This window comes from Spodoptera frugiperda, chromosome 11 (genome assembly GCF_023101765.2).
Source record: "Spodoptera frugiperda isolate SF20-4 chromosome 11, AGI-APGP_CSIRO_Sfru_2.0, whole genome shotgun sequence".
In the NCBI taxonomy this organism is placed as follows: Eukaryota; Metazoa; Arthropoda; class Insecta; order Lepidoptera; family Noctuidae; genus Spodoptera; species Spodoptera frugiperda.
In genome coordinates, this window is record NC_064222.1 from 1,815,725 (window position 1) to 1,835,908 (window position 20,184).

Genomic DNA, 20,184 nt, shown 5'->3' on the forward strand with positions numbered 1-20,184 from the left:
TGATTAGAGGTCATCCAGGTTATTTACGTCAGAGGAAAACCGAAGGTGTTGACTGCAGATATTTTCGCCGGCTTAAAAGTTTAATTAATTAACTCAAGATGCCTGGAAAATACAAGGTTGTAATGATTCGCCATGGCGAAAGTGAGTGGAACCAGAAAAACCTTTTCTGCGGTTGGTTTGACGCTGACCTTAGTGACAAGGGTAAGTTCAAAATTTAATACATTTCCGTTTAGTAATTTTTAGTCTTAGGATGATGCTAATTATGCTGTTTATCTATACATTTTCCAGGACGTGATGAAGCTAGTGCTGCTGGAAAAGCTTTGAAAGCTGAAGGCTATCAATTTGATGTCGCTCACACTTCAATGCTGAAACGTGCCCAAATCACTTTGAACAGTATCTTACAAGAGATTGGCCAGACCGACATACCTATTGAGAAGACCTGGCGCCTGAACGAGAGGCACTACGGTGGACTTACTGGTCTTAACAAAGCTGAGACTGCTGCCAAGTATGGTGAAGCTCAGGTATTTAATTCATTTTCAATATTACACTCACACTGTACAACAATAAGGTCTACTTATATTAGACATCAATATAATGCAAATCAACGTAACTATACTTATCATAAATTTAATAATACTGTATGAGTCATTATCATTGCAGTCCTTTATTTGACCTAAGAAATACCTATATCAAAAAAATAAATATTTTGGTCTAAATCTAGACTATATAGCTGCCATGATCACCAGTTATTAATATCGTAATAATTTGCATTATGTAATATTCTATTTGAATTGCTGATGCTGCTAATAAATAATGTTACAATGCAATCCATTTTGCTGTGTTACCTTCTTCTCTCTATTGGTATCCAACATGTACAAATTAACTATTTATTAAACTATGTTAAAAAAATATAAAACTAGAGTATACTAGCTGTACCAACTTATGTATATTAGGATGTTAATGTTAAGTTTAATTAATGTTCATACAGATATTTGGATTTTTTTAAGTTTATACTGCATCTATCACATTAGGTGTGCCTGTAATGATAAATGTAATGTTGGGATAAATAAATAAATAAGTCATGACTTTGAAGATTTGAGTTTTAAGAAAAAAAAAATAAAATAAAATAAATAAATAATAAAAAAGTATAAAGGGACAGAACTGCAATCATGTGAAATAAAACCTTATTTCACAGGTTCAAATCTGGCGCCGCAGCTTCGATGTCCCCCCACCACCAATGGAGAAGGACCATCCTTACTATGACACTATTGTCAATGATCCCCGCTATGCTGAGGAGCCGAAGAAGGATGAGTTCCCCAGTCATGAGAGCTTGAAGCTGACCATTGAGAGAGCACTGCCTTACTGGAATAATGTTATTGTACCTCAGGTAAATTTAAAAAGAATATTATTACATTATTACAAAGCATAATGCCTTTTATCGCCCAAAAGGGCCCCCAGAAATACATGTAATGTACTATCACAACTAGTAATGTTATGAGACCTATGTGATAGAGGGTGAGTATAGACTCGCCCAGGTCAAGCAAATATGGCTCTATAACCACATTTTGCTTGACCTGAGAATTGAACCTGAAACCCCTTGTGCCCCTCGTGACCAATGAGGCATTTAGTAATAATAACTAAACAGTCTACAATAAACAACTTGTCAAATTATCAAGGCTTGTTTATTGTTTTAGTGGTGTATAAAAATTAGTGATAAAATGTGATAATGACTTATTATTTAATTCATAATACTTGATAAAATAACTAAAGAAAGATACTGACAATGTGTTTAAATATTTCCAGATGAAAGAAGGAAAGAGGATTATTATTGCTGCCCACGGCAACAGCCTTAGGGGTATTGTGAAGCATTTAGATGGTAAGTTTTCATTGCATTTTTAATTTGACTTTTTAAATACATAAACATGTACATAAATCTATGTTTTTGTATCCGTGTCTCATGCAATAAAAGTTATCCCGTTGTCATTATATTAATGCCTACACAGGTGACTTTAAATCTTGAAGATTTTACATTTGGATTGTTAAATTTCCAGGTCTTAGTGACCAGGCCATCATGGAACTGAACCTCCCGACTGGTATTCCCTTCGTCTATGAACTGGACGAGGACATGAAACCAGTTGATTCCATGGTCTTCCTTGGTGACGAAGAAACTGTAAGGAAAGCAATGGAATCCGTTGCCAACCAAGGCAAGGCCAAGTAAATTTAAGTTAAATAAGTTATTTATTTTGTTATAGTCATTCAAAATTATGATTCCTGTTGAGATTGTTATATAGAATCTAATTTACGTACTGAATAAATGGACAATTTTATTTCAATTATAAGAAAAAATATGCTAAGGAATCTCTAATGAATGTTAAAATTTAACAAAAGCTCCCGAATCAAAGAGATTCTTTTGGGTGTATGCCAACATACCATCTAGTGGTTACCACTTAAAATATTTATCGTAGAATGTTTGTGGGCTTACAATAAAAACATATTTAAACATTATTTATTTCTTTTATTCCGGTAAACTTTCCTTCAAATCAGCCATTACTTCATCCATGTTGACATCTTTAGAAGTTTTCGTGTCACTTTTCGTGAATTTTTTGCCGCAGTATTTTGCAAATGTCCTATTTTTGCTTGTGGTTAGGACCACTTTCTTTTTGACGTCGCTTGAGCTTTCACCATCGTGTTCCATGGACTGAACGTTATTGTCAGAGCTTTGTTTTGATTTGCCTTTCTTCTTGCCCTTGTGACACGGTTTTGTGTCGAACCGGAATTCCTTTGGTAACTTGTGGTCGTCGACGCAATGTTGTAATCTGTCATTAGCGGTCATAAACTTCTGTGGGCATTCTTGTATGTAGCAGGAATACTGTGGGGGAAAAGAAATGTTACAAGACTGAGTACGCAATTTTTATCGTTCTCCAGATGGCACCTCTAGCGAGTTAAGTCTCCTAAATCCAATTAGTATTGTAATTAAATGTTAGCGAACGGTTTTCGGTCTAGTGAGTAGACACATTTATCTACCATTAGCCGTGAATTAAATTAAAAACTGCAATGGAACGTCTGACGTGACTTTCTCGTTTCATCTACATTCATCAAACTTTTATGCATAACTGTCGATCTGAGGGTGATATTGGTCTTTTGATATTGCCATTTTAAGCAAGTACCTATTTATTGCAAGAAATAATTACAAAACATTTGTCTTACCGAAGGTTTCTTCTCTGATAACACAGCAAAAAAGGAATCATGTGTTTCTTGAATGTGCAAGTCCAACAAGTGAGGAGTAGGAAGTATCTTTTTGCACTGTGAACAGCTGTACCTATGAGCTGAGTTGTAATGATTCTCAAAATCCAATATAGTTTCCGTTTTGAATGAGCATCCTGGTATGTTGCATGTTGATACTACCCTGAAATTAAAACAATTAGGTACTTTAGATGATCGTTTTTCAGTTAGATTAGGGGTTGGTTGTATAATATTGTTAAGGGGAGAGTAAATAAGTCGATCTTCGTCTTTGTTTATTTAATTTATATGCGATCTAAATTATATGTCATCTGGTGAACACAAAAACCTTAGCCAATGTACGTGAGTCTCAATGAGCGCAAATCCCGAAATATAAAAAGCCGAACAGGCCGGTAACTATAAATTTTCATCGGACTGGCAATGAAAAAGCCAATGTCGCGGTTCATCTGAACGCCAGGCAACAAAACAATGTATTATGAATTAATTAAAATCTTATAGAAACGCCTGTATTTTAATTTAGCCTGCATTTACTTCTTATATCAAATGTTTTGTAATGGAGCAGCAGACTTTACAAATACAGGTAACAATACACAATAAATCAGAATGTGTTGCTAAGCGCTAAACTCGAGAACGACTCGCCCGATTCACAGTTGTATTCCAAGGTTTTATAGAAGGACAAAAAACCTCGGAAAACATTGTCGTAGCATCCAGATGTTATTTAGACATTATAGTTTTGTTTCATTCAAAGGGAATAACATAGAAAATACAGTAATTTACAATAGAAAAAATTTTGCTGAGTAAGCCGATTCGTTCAGGCTATAAAAATACTATTTTCGGCATCAATAAAAGGTGTCAATAACCGATTAAAGCGTTACATGTTTACTCTGGCCTTCAGACGGACACTGTCAGTAACCTAACTGCAGCGCGGAAATGGGTAATAAAACTTGATTTAAAATGAATGAAAATGTTCGTTTCTTCAGATCTAGGTACCTGATAAAACTTAAACTACGCCGTGCCAATTACTAAAAGGAGTTAACTGCCGTAGTTAACTTGCGGTACTCGAGAGTCATTTAATGTTTATCTAGTCCTTAGCGATTGTTTTTGGAACAATTTCGTTACTAAGGAATAGTTTAATTAATCATTAAGTGTCTCTGAGGGTGTAGGACCTATGTATGAATCATAATTTATTATGATAATGATTTCCTTGTGATTAAAGGTGAATTTATTCTCATATTATTACCATCATACAAACTATGACTTTATTCAATAATATTTTGCGCCAACTACTAAATTATTGCTTACATCTTAATTTCGGGACTTATTTATGTTCAATGCGCAAGAAAGGGTTAATTGATCTAATTGGTCGCCAATAGTGGAAGAACGAAGTAGTCTCCAGACATGATGCTTCACTTCCATTAGAGACTAATTGCACGTTACATAACATGTCGTGGGTGGCCTTGCTTTTTATTGCAAGTCATGTGAATCAAGTATATTATATGAGTATTGGACGAATGAGTATGTATAAAATAATAAAAAATCGGTAAATATTTTTTAATATGCTTCATGCATTTATACCAGTACAATAGGTGGACTTAATATGCTGTGAAATTTTTAGTTAATATGTTCGTGATAATCTCCCATTCCGGCGGGTGTCGTTAGAGCCAACTAAGGGACATTTGACAGAAACATGGCTATTTCTGATAACCCTAGACTTTTAAAACTGCGATCTTCAGCCCACACACCAAGGCAAGAGCTCACTTATACATATAGACGAGGCCTATAGACTATAATAACCCTGATTGTGGAATAATAAAATGCGTCATCAAATACTTACAAGTCATGGCAGAAGATTTCTTCATCGAAATCATATATTCCAAGTCTGGGAGGCGGTTTGTCGTTCACAAAAAGTACATCATCCAGTTTACGTTGTCCGACTCCGTACAATTTTAGTTTATCAAGCAAGTTGTTGCTGACCTCCATTCTGAAAAGGTAATTATAGCATCTGTACACCTTATTAAAGTAGGAAGAAAGGAGGGACGAACGAAACTGTGGGAGAGCCCCGCTTTGTCATCAATGGGCCGGCACAGAAAACCAAAGTGAAACAACGCTTATATCCCTTCCCAATCCCGATTCCCTAACAACTCTTAAATTCCTAAACGCCAAAATTCTGGTAACGCGTCTGGTGCTTCGGGTGTCCACAGTCCATGGGTGGCGGCAATTGCTTAGCATTAGGTGATCCGTCTGTTCGTTTATCAGCTTATAAAACTTAAAAAAAAACGAACCTATTGAAATACCGCGCATACTCATAATCTTAGTGTTTTATTATCAGTAAGTAACTACTGTAATGTAGTGTAGTGTACAAAAGTCAAGGTAGGCAAATAGCAATTAACAATCCAAACACTTAGCAAAAGTACACAGTATTAGATATTTTAAAACAACCTTTATACCTAGCTTATAAATTGAAATTTCGATATAAAGGAAATAGATTTCACTTCGGTTTTCTGTGAGGCCGTGGTAACACTCCGGTGGAACCGACCTATTCGTGCCGAAGCATAGCTCTCCCACACTTATCAGGTATTCACTTATAATTGAGTAAAATTCGCATGTTTTTCTACTTCATATTGTCTATATTTCGTATTTCTTATACAATAAAGACAGGCAACAGGCGCTGAGGACCTTGGTGGACAGTCCTGAACTTACTACTTATTGAACAGAACAGAACATACTAAACAGATAGAATGAAGGAAATGGGATGAGTGTCTAGTTACTAGGCGCTACAATATTCGACTGATATCACAGAATACTACTACTCCGGAATCTACTTAAGTTTATAGACAGGTATTGTAAACTACAATGTACATAACATTGAGTGAGGGAGGGGCTCAATGTCTCTGCCCAGCCGTTGTAAAAATAGGAGTGGTGATAGTGATGAATTGTTGCTATCGGTAAGTACTTGTATCACTCATACCACCTAATACCAAGCTTGCTTTTAAATAAAATTAGTCTTGGTGGGAGCTGATTGGACTTTTATATTATTATGTTAAGATAAGAGAATGAGTAGTAAGTATTTGATTCCGTAATTATGTACATTATCAATATAATTATAGCTACGTTTAATCATACGCCTCGTTATAAATAGAAATATCGATAGTTTTATAAGTACATCTTTGAGCAAGTTTTATGAATATTGACGCTACTTTTTTTTTCTAAAATTGAAGACCATGTTGTACCACCAAAATTATTGCTAATGATGCGATATAATTAGCTTGCTATGCTAGCTTTTTTTTCACATAATGTCAAGGCCTCTGATATTTATGTTGTAGTATTTATAGTAATGTACAAATGAGGTACGTAGTATACAAACATCTTTACTTGGTCGTTGTACCTTTACGTACTTGCTTTAGCTACAAAAGATCGAATTATTGCGTCATTTTTTGGATTAGTATCACGCAATACATAATGTTCTTACATCTTATTGCATCAGTACTAAACAAACAATCGCTAAGTGTAAAAAATAATAAGAAAAATTTACAGGTATGGATAGTTACCAAACATTGTAGTAAAATTGTTTTTTTTTTCACAAAAAACGTTGCCAGACCCTAGGATTTTCTCCTGTGTCGTGGGTGCGTTTACAAACATAAAAGTTTACATGCACATGACACTCAGATCCGAAACAACAATTTATAGATCACACACAGAGTTGCTTCGTGCGGGAAACGAACCCGCTACACGTTGCACGGCATCGAGTTGCCCAGCCACCATGCCGACCGTGCATCATCAGATGGTTTTATCTAACACGTGTCAAGGTTAAACAAATGACAGTTATGTAGGGTAGGTAAATATGTATAGGTATTATACCTATAAAACGTACGAAGTACCGATCTATTATGAGCTAACTATTAGTTAACTATTAGTATTTTATTTATTAATATTTGCGCCAACCGTATTTCTTGTTCTACATAAGTTGTTACTGTTCACGAGAACGTGTAAGTTAAAAGATAGGAATTACCTATTAAAAAAAATCATTTACATTTAATTTTATCATTTTATGTATTAAAACTGGTTCTATATAGGTACGTATTTTCAATTGAAATACAATAGGTATTTTTTAATTCCCACGTAAATGTTCATATAAATTACACGATATCAGGCGTTTCCTTTTTATAGTTAAATGTACGATGTACGATGTACCTATTTATAAAAATAGATATAATATCTTCTACACTCCCCAGCTAAATCGAGTTGATGTCGTATTAAGGTCATAATTTACAGATCGGGCACCGGATTACCTAGCGGGTTTACCGGGGCTCCGGCTCGACAAGCAGGAGTAGGAACGGGATGGTTTTTTGTCAGTAGGAGTCTGACACTCCCTCTTGCCTCGCCCAGGGCGAAGTAATTGGATGATTTTCCCACCTCAAAAAAAGGTCATAATTTCTCTGTCAACTAACTGGTTATCTATCAGCCGATCTTATCAGCGTTCCGTTTGAATTGAAACGTTACAAAACGGCTACCTACTTCACGATAATCTCATTCTAAACTAAGAAAAGTACAAAGTCATGATAAATTAACGATAAACTCGCCCGTTATAAAGTGCTACCAATGACGCGCAGTCATCATTACAAGTTGCTGGAGTAAACTTGTCCAACCAAATTGTCTATTTGTATTATTATACGCTTGTATAGTCTGTGGCGTTATGTGATGCGCACGTCTGTTATGTACTTGTGATTACAATAAATACGTACATACGTAATATATCAAGGTTACGATAATTTTATTAGTTGATAAACTTATGTAAAGTTAATTCACAATCTAACTAGTTTTCAATGAGGTGTCTAATAAGGTGAATTTTATGTATAAAATAAATAGAGAAACAATAGTCAACTACCTGCGACCGGAACTTTTAAATTGTTAGTGTCTATTGCGGAAGTGGTAAAAAAATTTAAAAAAAATGGAGATACGTCAAAGAAAGGTAAGTCGGATATTATTATTATATTTATTGCACAATTTACAGAAGTGATAAGTATTGGTTTTAAGGTTTTCTGTGACGAAGAATTCTGTTTGCTGCCTACTTGTGTTGAGGTTATGTTTTTTAACATTTTAACTGAATGAAATTAAATCCTTTTTGTAAAATAAACTTATTTTAATAACTATTTAATCAATATTTTTTTATAAATAATATAAGAGACTTACCTTTGTGAACCAACTGGAATCTTTTATGTGTACTTTAGATTAGTTTTCGAGAATTGGCACCCAAATATAAAAAGTTTTATCCAGAATATGATAATTAAACTAGTTTATTACTGTAGGTGGGACTACTACTAGTTTATTGCTTTTAAACATCGAATTTTACTGCATAGTGCATATGCAGTGAATATGTCATGTTATTTAAATTGTCGCACTTGAACAAACTAACACTGTTGAATTACTGTTTGGCCCTGAAAGTCAGGGAACATAGAACAATAAAATACACAACCACGACTGTATTATTATTTTTCGATAAAGGTAAATAATATTTTTTGTACCACCGAAAACCAAGGACAACAAAGCCGACCAAATACGAAAGTCGAGGTCGAGAATGGTATGGGTTGCCAGGTGATGATATAGTGCTCTCCCCAAATATTCCTAAAAAGCAAAAATTTATGTTCGTGTTTTGCCTGCTCCATCTTTAGATTAACATCTTTACACAATTATTCCTTTGTATATTTTATAAATTAAACATTTGTAGCATTTTTACTTACGTTTAAAAACATCTGGATTGTTGATTAAATAAAAGAATGAGGTGGCATAAATGTTCCAAGTGTTTATAAAGTTATTAAAGCTACGAATATGATATAAAATTTTAATGAAGCTTTGCAGTTTAACCAAATAGTCGATTGGGAATCGAACTACGATATTACATTCGATTACTATTCTCATCACAACTCTATTTGACAGTTGACAGTTATCAGTCTCAATGGCATTGCCATTCCAATCAGTCATCAGTCAGCCAATCAATCTGTCTGACTCTGACCACTGACAATCAAAAATTGTTATTAATGTTAAAGTGACGTTGTTTCTCGTGTTCTTTTCGAAAAACATAAATGTTTAACAATGCCCTTGTATGGCCAGATATATTTTAGCTAAAACAGTATTGTCTTAACTAGTTTATTGGTTGTGATGTTTATTTTAAGTCAACATGGGAAAATTCAGCACGTACAGATATTTAGAGGTGCGTAATGCAGCCGAAAAAAGCAATTACTAAGTATTATTAACAAAAAAAAATACATACAATCATGATGTCACAGTTTTTATATACTGCTACAATTGTTACCTGTACGAGTATTTTTAACCAAATAGTTAGACAGACACTAATAAGTACTTTCGTCTAAAACTCGTTGCAATGTTATCTAAACAACATACAGGTTTATTACAATTTTATTTACCTTGTAATTTGTCCAATGAGTTTTTTATAGATTTCTTATTACTTTGTGGTTAAGCAGTTTCATTCTCTATGTGATTTCCGAATCTGAGTAAATATTGTTTCATTCACAAAATTGTGTGGATGCTGTAGACTTGTGTTTGAAGTGTAGTTATGATGCGTGAATTTAAAAAGAAAGTAGTGAGAATTGTGTCTAATATCTTGTTACAGTTAAAAGATGATACTGCAGCCCCACATATCAACATTAGAAGTAGGAATATAAAGCACCCAAGAAAATTGAAGAAGATTTTTATTTTCCTCATAGTATTGGCATTATGCATCACATACTTTTTAGGTAAGTATTTTTTGTTTTATTTTTTTCCGTATAGCTATTTAGATCTTTGTGAATTTGGATGTGTTATCGAGCTATTGTGAATTTGTAAAACTACCTATGTCCGAAATTATTTTTGTTGCTTTAAGTTTTATAAAACAAATTATAACAATGAAATCCCAACAATATCAATAAACAGACACTCTAGCGAGTATTGAATATCTCAAGGAGGCACTTTTTCTGTTAAAGTACAATAAGTCTTTATAAGAGTAGAATGATAATAAATTGACTGGATGAAAAGAAAATCAATGCATGTTTTTATTTTCGTACTTAAAAAAACATTAGTATGACAGTATAAAATACAAACCTTTTTTATGTTACTTACCAAAAGCGTGAATAGTGTTTCTTTTTAATAGCTATAGAACGTAAACAGTTGTTATTAAAATTATTATATGGTCTGCATGTCTCATTATATGCTTGTATGATTATTTTATTATATGTATTTCTTATATGTGTGTGTCTGTGAAGCATTTATTGTCTTTTCATTGTTGTTGTCATGGATACTGGTTTTAAAGGAATCACCTTGTTTGTTGTTGTTTCGCCTTGGAATTTTTTGTGCCTTTGTTATTCTTACGTCAAAACATTTTCCTGACAATAACAAGCACAACAAAAATATTTAGCAAAATAAGTTCAGCTGTTTTAGAGATTTGCGCTTAGCAACACATTTATGATGATTCATTTTTATATATTATAGACTGAATAACAAATTATTCTATGTAAGAAATACTTACCTAGTACTTTATGTTAAGTGATGTTAGGTTACTTAACTGTTACAAAAAAAAAAAAAACAATATTTTACTTCTATTTTGAAATAGTCTGCGACCTGCGGACTATCTAGCATGTTTACTGGGGCTCAGACTCAAAGAGCAACAGTAGGAACGGGGTGGTTTTTGGTCAATAAGAATCTGACACTCAGTCTCGTTTCGCCCAAGGTGAGAGCAGTCATTAGATGATTTTCCCCCATTAAAAAAATCTTGAATATGTAAAGGAACATTTTTTTGAACATATGATAAAATTAACCTACTTAATTTTTTGGCAATGTTTTATTAAAAATGCCGCATTGATGCTCGCTGTAATCTATTACACTATCTACAATTTTAGTGTTATCAGGTAATTGGAATCTAATTGAAATTGTTTGTTTTGATAGATTAGCGATAATAACAGTCCTTTTCCGCCTCCATAATGTTGGTAAAAAAATTACTTTTGGTAATGTCGAAATGCCGCGGGATACTGCCAACGGCAAGTACCTACCAACGTGACTTTTATTCGAGTTATGTATACTTTCTAAAATTATTTAGACAACACTCAAAAACATCGTGAAAATCCTGAGCTTATAATTTCTTCGAGACAGCCAATCTGCATTGAGCAAGAGTAGTGATTAATGCTCAAACCTTCTGAGCGTGGGAAGAGGCATTTGGTCAGCAGTGGCCACTAATAGGCTGTTGATGCGAAATAACTCAGTCAGAAAATAATACATTCAATCATTTTATTGTGATTGTACTTGTAGCCACCAGAAATCCGCGATATCGCAAATAAATCTCTTTTTCAATTATGTGTGGGTATCTTTGGTTCATAGCTAATTGATTTGCTCGGCATTCCGACGCGCCTATAATCACCATAACTTGCAGTGAAAGTAATCTAAGTAAAATACTCATATACTTAAAAAAAACGGAATCCCTGTGTGATAACAAACCCTAGAACTTAGGTTTGTATTGATGTTTTATTGGTTATTATAATTTGTTATATTAGATAATTAATTTATTAATGAATAAAGATTTATCTCATTCGATTTGCAGGTGGCTTTAGTGAAAATCGAATCTCTAAGCCCCCATTTCTTTATGATCTCTAAGCCCCCACATTTAGCAAGAGTGATACTCCTTCCCGTCGTATTTAGGATGAGAACACATTAGAAGAATTTTCTCCCACAATAGAAACAGCTACTTAGACTATTAAACTATTCTAAGCATTGAAGGGTACAATAGACTATTATCCATCTTCTATGGCTAGTGAGGTATAGAGACAGACAGACAAACATTCGGACATCCTACTTCCTACTAATATCGAAAGTTTGTGAGTACTCTTTCACGCAAAAAAGGACTTTGGTTACTCTTTTACGCAAAAACTACTGAAGGAATCGAGATGAAATTTGGAATAGGGATAGATTATGGTCTGGAATACATATAGGCTACTTTTTATCCCACGGGACTGCGGCCGAAGCCGTTGGCAGAAGCTAGGAATAATATAAAAGCAAATTTGCTCAACAGTGAAATAGTTATAGGCTGATGTTTATTTATTTTAATTTTCAACACCTCTGTTCCGTGTGGTTGTAGATACGTGTTGCCAAAATATTGACGTCGGCAACAATGATATTATCATGTTTAAAAAATAAACTGTCATTGTACTACATGTATCTTCTTATCGACTTCGATTGTGTGTGATTTAAAATATCGTTATCGTTGTCTAAATTAATTTACTTCTAATGTAAGTAACGTCAATCGTCTATGTACGTATGTAATTTTGTCTTATTCATCATTATACCTATATTTCATCATGATTCTGCTAGATACTTAGATTAAGATTCTAAATTTTTTCTAGTCATCCTTAATTAACTTGAAAATGACTAATTTCCATAACCTTAAATCACTATTCCATGCGGACGAAGTCGCGGCCAAATGCTAGTACATTATTGGTAGGCTATTATATCATAACTGGTTTCAGAGTCAAGTTTCGTAAATACGAACCAATATAGTTTCAATGTCGCATTTTTATGAATTTTGCGATAATCGACTTTAATAATAAAGTCGTAAAGTTTCTATTTACCTGCGTACGTGGGTATAAAATAGTGTTTTATATATATTTTTTATTTGAGTGGTAACAGTAGAGTTTGGTCCGCAGATAGCTACATATGTATGAAAACGGAGGTGTTACGACGCATCAGAAATGAACCTTCGGATTGCAGATTTTGTGCGTACTGTCTATTTCTTATCAGGTATATTTGTGTAGTTCGTTATTTCGGAGTTTTAGAGTACGGAAATTGGCATGTTTCCTCAGCCAAAAATATAATTCTACTAACTTCTTCTCAATACATGTGCGTGAGATAATTTATTGAATTAGTGATGTACTTCGTTTACGTATTTTTATAGGATAATAATACTATGTCAATACATAGTATTATTTTTCTTAAAATATTTATTATTTTAAAAATATACTTATGCTATAGATATTATAAAAAAATCATCAGTGTTTACTAGGAAACATCCCAATTACTTGATTATATTATGTAAGTACTTCAAATATTTAATATGTCTTATGTGAATTTTGCGTAAATTGTAACCTCATAAATGTGTACAACAAGTATCTAATGTTAAGCTCAATAATTTTTCGACATTCGTAGATAGGTACCTAACTATGTATTCTAGTTTCATTATTTTTGTGGAAAATGTATTGTAATTTGATAATTCTTAATACTTCGGTCGATAAAACTTTTAGAAAGTAGAATTACTTACTAAAGCTAGAGAATAATTTAAAGTTTATTTGTTTAACTATACGGAGTCTTTTTATACACGAGGAGAGAAAAGAAATCCAACAAAGTAGGTATTTGTGTAACTAATCTGAGTAACTAATTATTATGTATTTTCACGTACGATGTAGTAATTTAAGTGTAATATTGCATATTTTTCCGAAACCATTAATATTTATTGTGCCGGTACTAAAATTAAATGGCATCGTGTGTCACGGTTGAGGCATACCTATATGTATGTGATAATGTATGTAATTCACCTATACTTATATGTATATCTTATCAATAGTACCTAATATATTGATTTTAATTGCAAGATAATAATTATAATCCTATTCCTAACTTTATATGGTGACTTTTGCCACAAAAGCAGTAATTTAACTAAAAACTACGGTTTACTCTCACTCACGTAAATATATTGAGGAAAGCTCTACTAATTTCGAGTCACAGAGGGACTTTCCATCATGAGCAGCGTGGGTAATGTAGGTATATATATTATACATGGATACACCGTTGTTTTTAGTTAGTATGTCACACAATAGTTATAAAAAAAGCAATAATATCTTATTTTAATTTGACAATGAGTAAAATTTTGGAAGTTTTGCATAAGGGCAGGAAATGTGCAGACGCATCACCAGATAGTAATCAGTGTCGCCAATGGACATTCGCAATACTAGAGGATTTAGAAGTGTGTTGACAGACCTTGAGGTAGTTTTGGGGACTGGGGATTCGGGAATTAGAGTGGTTAGATCTGTATTCTGTATACAAAAAAAATAATACAAACAAACAAACTGTTAGTACTTAGTTTTATTTTGCTATCGTATGTTCATTATCTGTAAGATTATGTTTTCATCCGTGTAATACCTCTTTTTCAACGGTACGCCATTTATATTACACGTTTTAAAATAAAAGCACGGAATTAAACGCATATGTGCAAATCAGGGCTGTGAGGATAACACCGTATCCGTCATGACTGCGCGTAACATCGTCCTAATACTGTGTTGTAATTTATCAAAGTTTTTTTTTTTTTATTTATGTATTTAAAACTCATCCATTTTTCTTGGCTCTCCCGTATGAAAAGCGCGGGAACATTTGACAGTTTTTTTTTAATAACCATGTTGGCAAACGTAGTGGCTGTGTTCTTCGTATTTAGCATGGAGTTTTGTGTTGCAGGGCTGTTGGCGGGCCAGTCACAATGGCTGGATGGCATCGCGAAGAGTTTGGGCTACGAGAGTGTCTATCACCACGCGGTCATCATCGATGCTGGCTCTTCGGGATCCAGGGTGATTGCTTATAAGTTTAGAGTACCTTTGACACGTGAGTCCATCATCATGAAAATTTTGAATTCGTTTCGATGCACTGATTAATAAAAAGCATATTTCTAAATGCTTTCTTTGTTAATGTAGTTTTAGTTACTTACCTAACACATGTGTTAGCCATATTTCATAAAACTTATTATCGTATTCCACATTTTATTACTTTTTTATCAACGGTTTTTTTTTGTTTTACGGCTGTGATTATTATCGATAAATCAGTGAATTGAGTGAGGTGGCTTTTTTACATAATATTTTTAGCTGATGTAGCCAAATTATTTGATGTAGATATTATCTAGTGTACCCAGTAGCGTAGCGTAGTGGGGGCGGCAGGGGCGGCCCGCCCTGGGCGGCAAATTTTAAACAATAAATAATAAAAATATTTCAACCATTTTATATATTTTTCGCAACTAGAGATCGGAGAAAGTAGTGATAGTGGGGATGGAACCTTTAACGAGTGGTCCTGCCCCGAGAGGGAACCTTTAGATAGAGTCGACTGTACAAATTTGGACCGAATAAAATGAGCTTACTCTTTAGGCGTAGTCCCGAAATCATGGAAGACGGCCTTGATCCATCCGATCCCTAAACAAAAACCGGCCAAGTGCGAGTCGGACTCGCCCATGAAGGGTTCCGTAACAGCAAGCAGATGACATAATATAAAAGTTGTAAAATAACTTGGTTTTACATAGTGTTTGTATGAACGACAAAGTTATATTTGCGGTTTTTGAAAATGTTTTATTTCTTAAAAACTAATAATGATATCTGGTTCAAACCAATTTTCGTTGTTAGTTTCTATTGAAATCTACAGCATATATTTATTTTTGTTTTCTCCTTCTCTTATTTTAAAAGTTAGAGGGGGGGGGGGACACTCATTTTTCCACTTTAGAAGCGTCTAACTTTCAAACGGTTAATTTTGACGAAAAATGGTTTTAAGAACCTTAATGTCTTTTTTAAAGACCTATCCATAGACACCCATTATGGATATGTTAGCTGAAAAATTTTTTTTTTGAATCAGTTCCATGTATGGAGTGCCCCCTTTTAGTTTTTTAATTTATTAATTTTTATTCAAAATTCGAATAGCGGTTACCGAAATACATCAACCTTCAAAGTTTCAACTATGTAGGCCCAACAGTTTCGGAAATAAATGGCTGTGACATACGGACGGACGGACGGACAGACAGACAGACATGACGAATCTATAAGGGTTCCGTTTTTTGCCATTTGGCTACGGAACCCCAAAAAGGCGATAGAACAAATCCGTCCAACTACAGACCGATAGCCATAACTTCCCTCTTCTCGAAAATAATGGAATCCATTATTAACTGCCCGCTCTTGCGGTACCTAGAGGATCACCAGCTACTCAGTGACCAGCAATACGGTTTTCGTAAAGATCGATGGGCTGGGGATCTTCTGGTTTACCTGACACACCGTTGGGCACAGGCGATCGAATCTAAGGGGGAGCGTTGGTAGTTAGCTTGGACGTGGCGAAAGCCTTCGACCGGGTTTGGCATAAAGCGCTTCTTTCGAAGCTATCTTCCTATGGTCTTCCCGAGAAATTGTGCGAATGGGTCTACTGCTTCCTTGCAGACAGAAGCATTAAGGTCGTTGTCGACGGGGAATGCTCCGACTCTCTGTCTGTAAACGCAGGTGTCCCTCAAGGCTGCGTGCTATCACCTATGTACCTGTGCTGTTCCTCCTCCATATCAATGATATGTTGCAAATCAGCAGCATTCATTGTCATGCGGATGACAGTACAGGTGATGCCTATTATACCGGCCGCGCTAACATTTCTCGGGAAAACGTCATCGAGAACCGAAACAGACTTGTGTCTGAAATCGAGACTTCTTTGTGGAGAATCTCAGATTGGGGTGAACTTAATTTGTTCCAGTTTAACCCTACTAAGACACAGGTCGGCGTGTTTAGCCCGGTATTAGAATTGGGATACTTGGAATCAACATTTCGAGCGACGTCCATATCCGTGGCCATCTAGAGGATAAGGCTAAATTATCCTCGAAAAAGCTTGGTGTGCTCAACAGATCAAGGCAGTATTTCACTCCAGCCCATCGCCTGCTTCTATATAAGGCGCAGGTTCGGCCCCATATGGAATACTAGTCTCATCTGTGGGCGGGGGCACCCCAGTACCAGGTTCATCCTCTGGACCGCGTTCAGCGGCGTGCGAATCGGATTGTTGAGTGGCAGGAAATTTAAAACCGACTTGACACTTTGGCAATGCGTAGAGATGTAGCTTCGTTGTACATTATATCGCCTATACCACGGGGAGTGCTCTGATTCATGACTGTTCTCGCCGAAAAGTTCTCTATTATGAATGTATGTAATGTGTAGTACCTTGGGTTAGGTTTGGGTTAGGTTTGGGTATACATTAAATTAAAATACCTAAATAAGGGGGCGGCAAAATTGTCTTCCGCCCCGGGCGGCCGACACTCACGCTACGCCACTGAGTGTACCTATGTATGTGTGTTAGTAAAGTTACAATTAAAAAAACAATTGGAAACTCCAGTTATACTTATCTAATGCAAGAATAAATACTTGAACAGGTATGTCATATTATGTATATGACCGTAAGAACTAACATTTGGCACGTGATAAAATCAAATAATAGGTGCCTAATGTTGATTTAGTAACAACCTCTTTCATTAGCTGATAAGATAAAACTTGATAACAATAATAACCCTTTCCATTTATTTCATTTCCTACTTATTTCATTAGACAGACTATAAACAATTTTAACCATCATTTAACGTAGAATCGGCCGTACTCAGAGTTATTTAATGGTTACTTAATCTAGTCCTTAGCTATGATTTTCAATGATATAATGCAATGTATGCCTTTTATCCCCGGAGGGGTAGAGAGAGATGTACATTATGGCACGTAATGTCGCTATACAATGTACACCCACTTTTCACTATTCGTGTTATAAGTGCCATGTAATAGGGCGAGCCTATTCCCATATACTGGGCACAACTCTAAGGAGTACCTTGGAATTAAGCTAATGCTTGAGTAAATATTAAATGTTTCTGAGTACGGCAGTAATACAAGTTATTTACAATATTGTCGTATTTTGCATATAAAATTCGCTTATCCATTCTTTTTTTTTTTACTTTAGAATATGTTATTTACCTAAGTTAAAAGTCACATTTAAATATAGAGCAGGTTTTTCCATCTTATACATATAAGAAATAAGAAACCGGAAAAATATTCACATGTGTAATATTTCTTTATACTCATAGTTGTTCAGCATAAAGTAGGTACTATACTTACAATAAATATAATGTTTTACGAAGTAGGTAAGCAGTCATCTAACATTTTATCAGGTAGCCGTTATCTTGCGAGTTATATTACATAGGGTTATGTAACTTTCGGAGCCGTAGGTTCTAAACAAAATTATTCATTAAAACCTTAATATACAGGGTTATTTGTAAAACACCGGTGGCCTCTCAGGACTATATTACTGCCATCATAGACAGCAACTTTTGTTCTAAGACTTTTTACAAAACATAAAACATTTACCAAAAACAAACCTTCAATATTTCGTTGTCCTATCTAACACATTTCAACTCTGTATTTTGCTGTACCTACATACAGTTCATGCGCCCCCGCCGCCCTTACCCGCTCCCCTCGCTATTGTCTTCTTTTGCTTCGCATAGACTTCGTAACATTTAGAGGGTTGAATTTAAATATTTTTATTTTTGTGTGTTAATCTGATGAATTAAAATATGATGAATTTTTAAAAGTCATAGAACGAAAGTTGTTGATTATGATGTTAGTAACATAGTCCTGATAAGTTACCGGTGTTTTACAAATAATGTATAGTTAACAGTTTTGTAAGTTATTTTTTAAATCTAATCGAGTACAGTGTTAAGCACACTAGTTACCATATCTGAAATTGAGCTCGATGCTGTGTGTTTTACAATGATTCGTCCTCTATTACAAAAGGCATGATAATAAATAATCGAAAAATAGGTCAAATTGTTGTGTTATGTAAATAGTTAATATATTTTTTCATTAAGTACCTACAAACATTACATGCGGGCATGTCATTTACTTCTCGCACGATATCAGCTCACAATCAGCCCGTATATGTATGTACACAAAGCAACTGTAACTAGTATACACCAACACATCGACACAACTATCGCTACACAATATCCCTGTGTGGGTATTCCGTAGTAATGTGCATAAAAACGTTTGACCATTACGCACACATTGGTATATATTATAAATTTTGTGTCGGTATATGTATTTTTATAATTTAATAGATGGGTAAGGTTAAAAATATTTACAATTGATGATATGGTTCAACATTTTCACTAAACTAGACGTAGTGCTCGTAGACGAGTGGTTTAACGAGCTTGCTCTAATCGTCTCCCTCTACGCCGGTGTGGGTTCGAAACCAGCAAAACATATTTTTAGATGTATTTTATTTCGTTGTTTGTCTTTGTTAAGTTTCTTTTTTGTTTTCTGTATAATAAAATCAGACTATAAAAGAAGCATTTAAGTCGGTAAATAAAACGATATCTATTTTATTACATATAATTTATTTTTATAGAAATAAAGTATAAATATCCAATATTTAATATAAAAAATAAATCAAATAAAAAATGTTATTAATTGTTTTCATAAACAATTTTTTATTAATTCATGATTATTACAAAAAATATATTATTAAATAATAATTTTTATTATTAATTAAATAATAATAAATTAAATTTTAATATTGTTTATTACTTATTATTAAATAATAAGAAACATTATATATATTTTTTATTATTAAAATTAAAAAAAGCATTACAAATAAAATTTTTATAAAAATTTAATTCAAACATTTTTATCCAAATTTCCGCTTTACAGCCAATGTTTTTATTAGAATTCTCCATTTTGTGTTTTAAGGCGGTTGCTATAAGATTCAATATTGAGTGGGCAATATGTTAGCAAAAAATGTGACGATTAATACAAATAAGTTTTTAACATTATAACATTTCGAATCATATTCTAAGTTGGTTAAGGATGAGCGTAAATATAATGTTTCAAATTAGTTGAACAGCAGTTACATAAGTTATTAAAATGAGAAGTGAAGTGAATCAACATGTTGAATAGAAAGAAATTATGACAATTTCTAACCGCATAACAATAACATCACTTCACCGTATTTTCTAGACTGCATTATAATATTATTTTAAAAATATAAACATTGTAGTTAATTTGGACTATATATAATTTGGCTGATGGCTCAGTAACTGATTCAGAAATCGATATAAGTCAGCGTTAACCCAAAAAAAAAAATTCAATACAAATAAATTTCAAC

At 33.9% G+C, this 20,184-nt stretch overlaps 3 protein-coding genes across 12 annotated transcripts in view; 2 read left to right on the top strand and 1 right to left on the bottom strand.

Moving 5' to 3' along the window:
- On the top strand, positions 1-2,505 carry LOC118274617 (phosphoglycerate mutase 1). Its single transcript, XM_035592248.2, has 5 exons — positions 1-201; positions 289-521; positions 1,196-1,387; positions 1,804-1,876; positions 2,052-2,505. The coding sequence occupies exons 1-5, from the start codon at positions 99-101 to the stop codon at positions 2,216-2,218; spliced, it is 768 nt and encodes a 255-aa protein (XP_035448141.1). The 5' UTR covers positions 1-98; the 3' UTR covers positions 2,219-2,505.
- On the bottom strand, positions 2,495-8,826 carry LOC118274619 (protein lethal(2)k10201). Its single transcript, XM_035592251.2, has 4 exons — positions 8,431-8,826; positions 5,075-5,221; positions 3,208-3,406; positions 2,495-2,869 (listed from the first exon to the last, which is right to left on the bottom strand). Exons 2-4 carry the CDS (start codon positions 5,218-5,220, stop codon positions 2,516-2,518), a joined length of 699 nt encoding a protein of 232 aa, XP_035448144.1. The 5' UTR covers position 5,221; positions 8,431-8,826; the 3' UTR covers positions 2,495-2,515.
- The window catches only part of LOC118274613 (nucleoside-diphosphatase uda-1), a 25,794-nt gene continuing 13,447 nt past the window's right edge, over positions 7,838-20,184 (top strand). Inside the window, exons 1-4 of one of the 10 annotated variants that reach the window (XM_050697037.1) lie at positions 7,849-8,209; positions 9,869-9,992; positions 12,924-12,992; positions 14,722-14,865. In XM_050697037.1, the coding sequence (XP_050552994.1) occupies positions 8,189-8,209; positions 9,869-9,992; positions 12,924-12,992; positions 14,722-14,865 (358 nt within the window). In that variant the 5' untranslated portion in view covers positions 7,849-8,188. Of the gene's footprint in view, positions 8,210-9,200; positions 9,449-9,868; positions 9,993-12,917; positions 13,018-14,413; positions 14,552-14,721; positions 14,866-20,184 lie in introns of those variants that run through there. The other 9 variants (XM_050697036.1, XM_050697038.1, XM_050697042.1 and 6 more) reach the window with 9 other exon arrangements.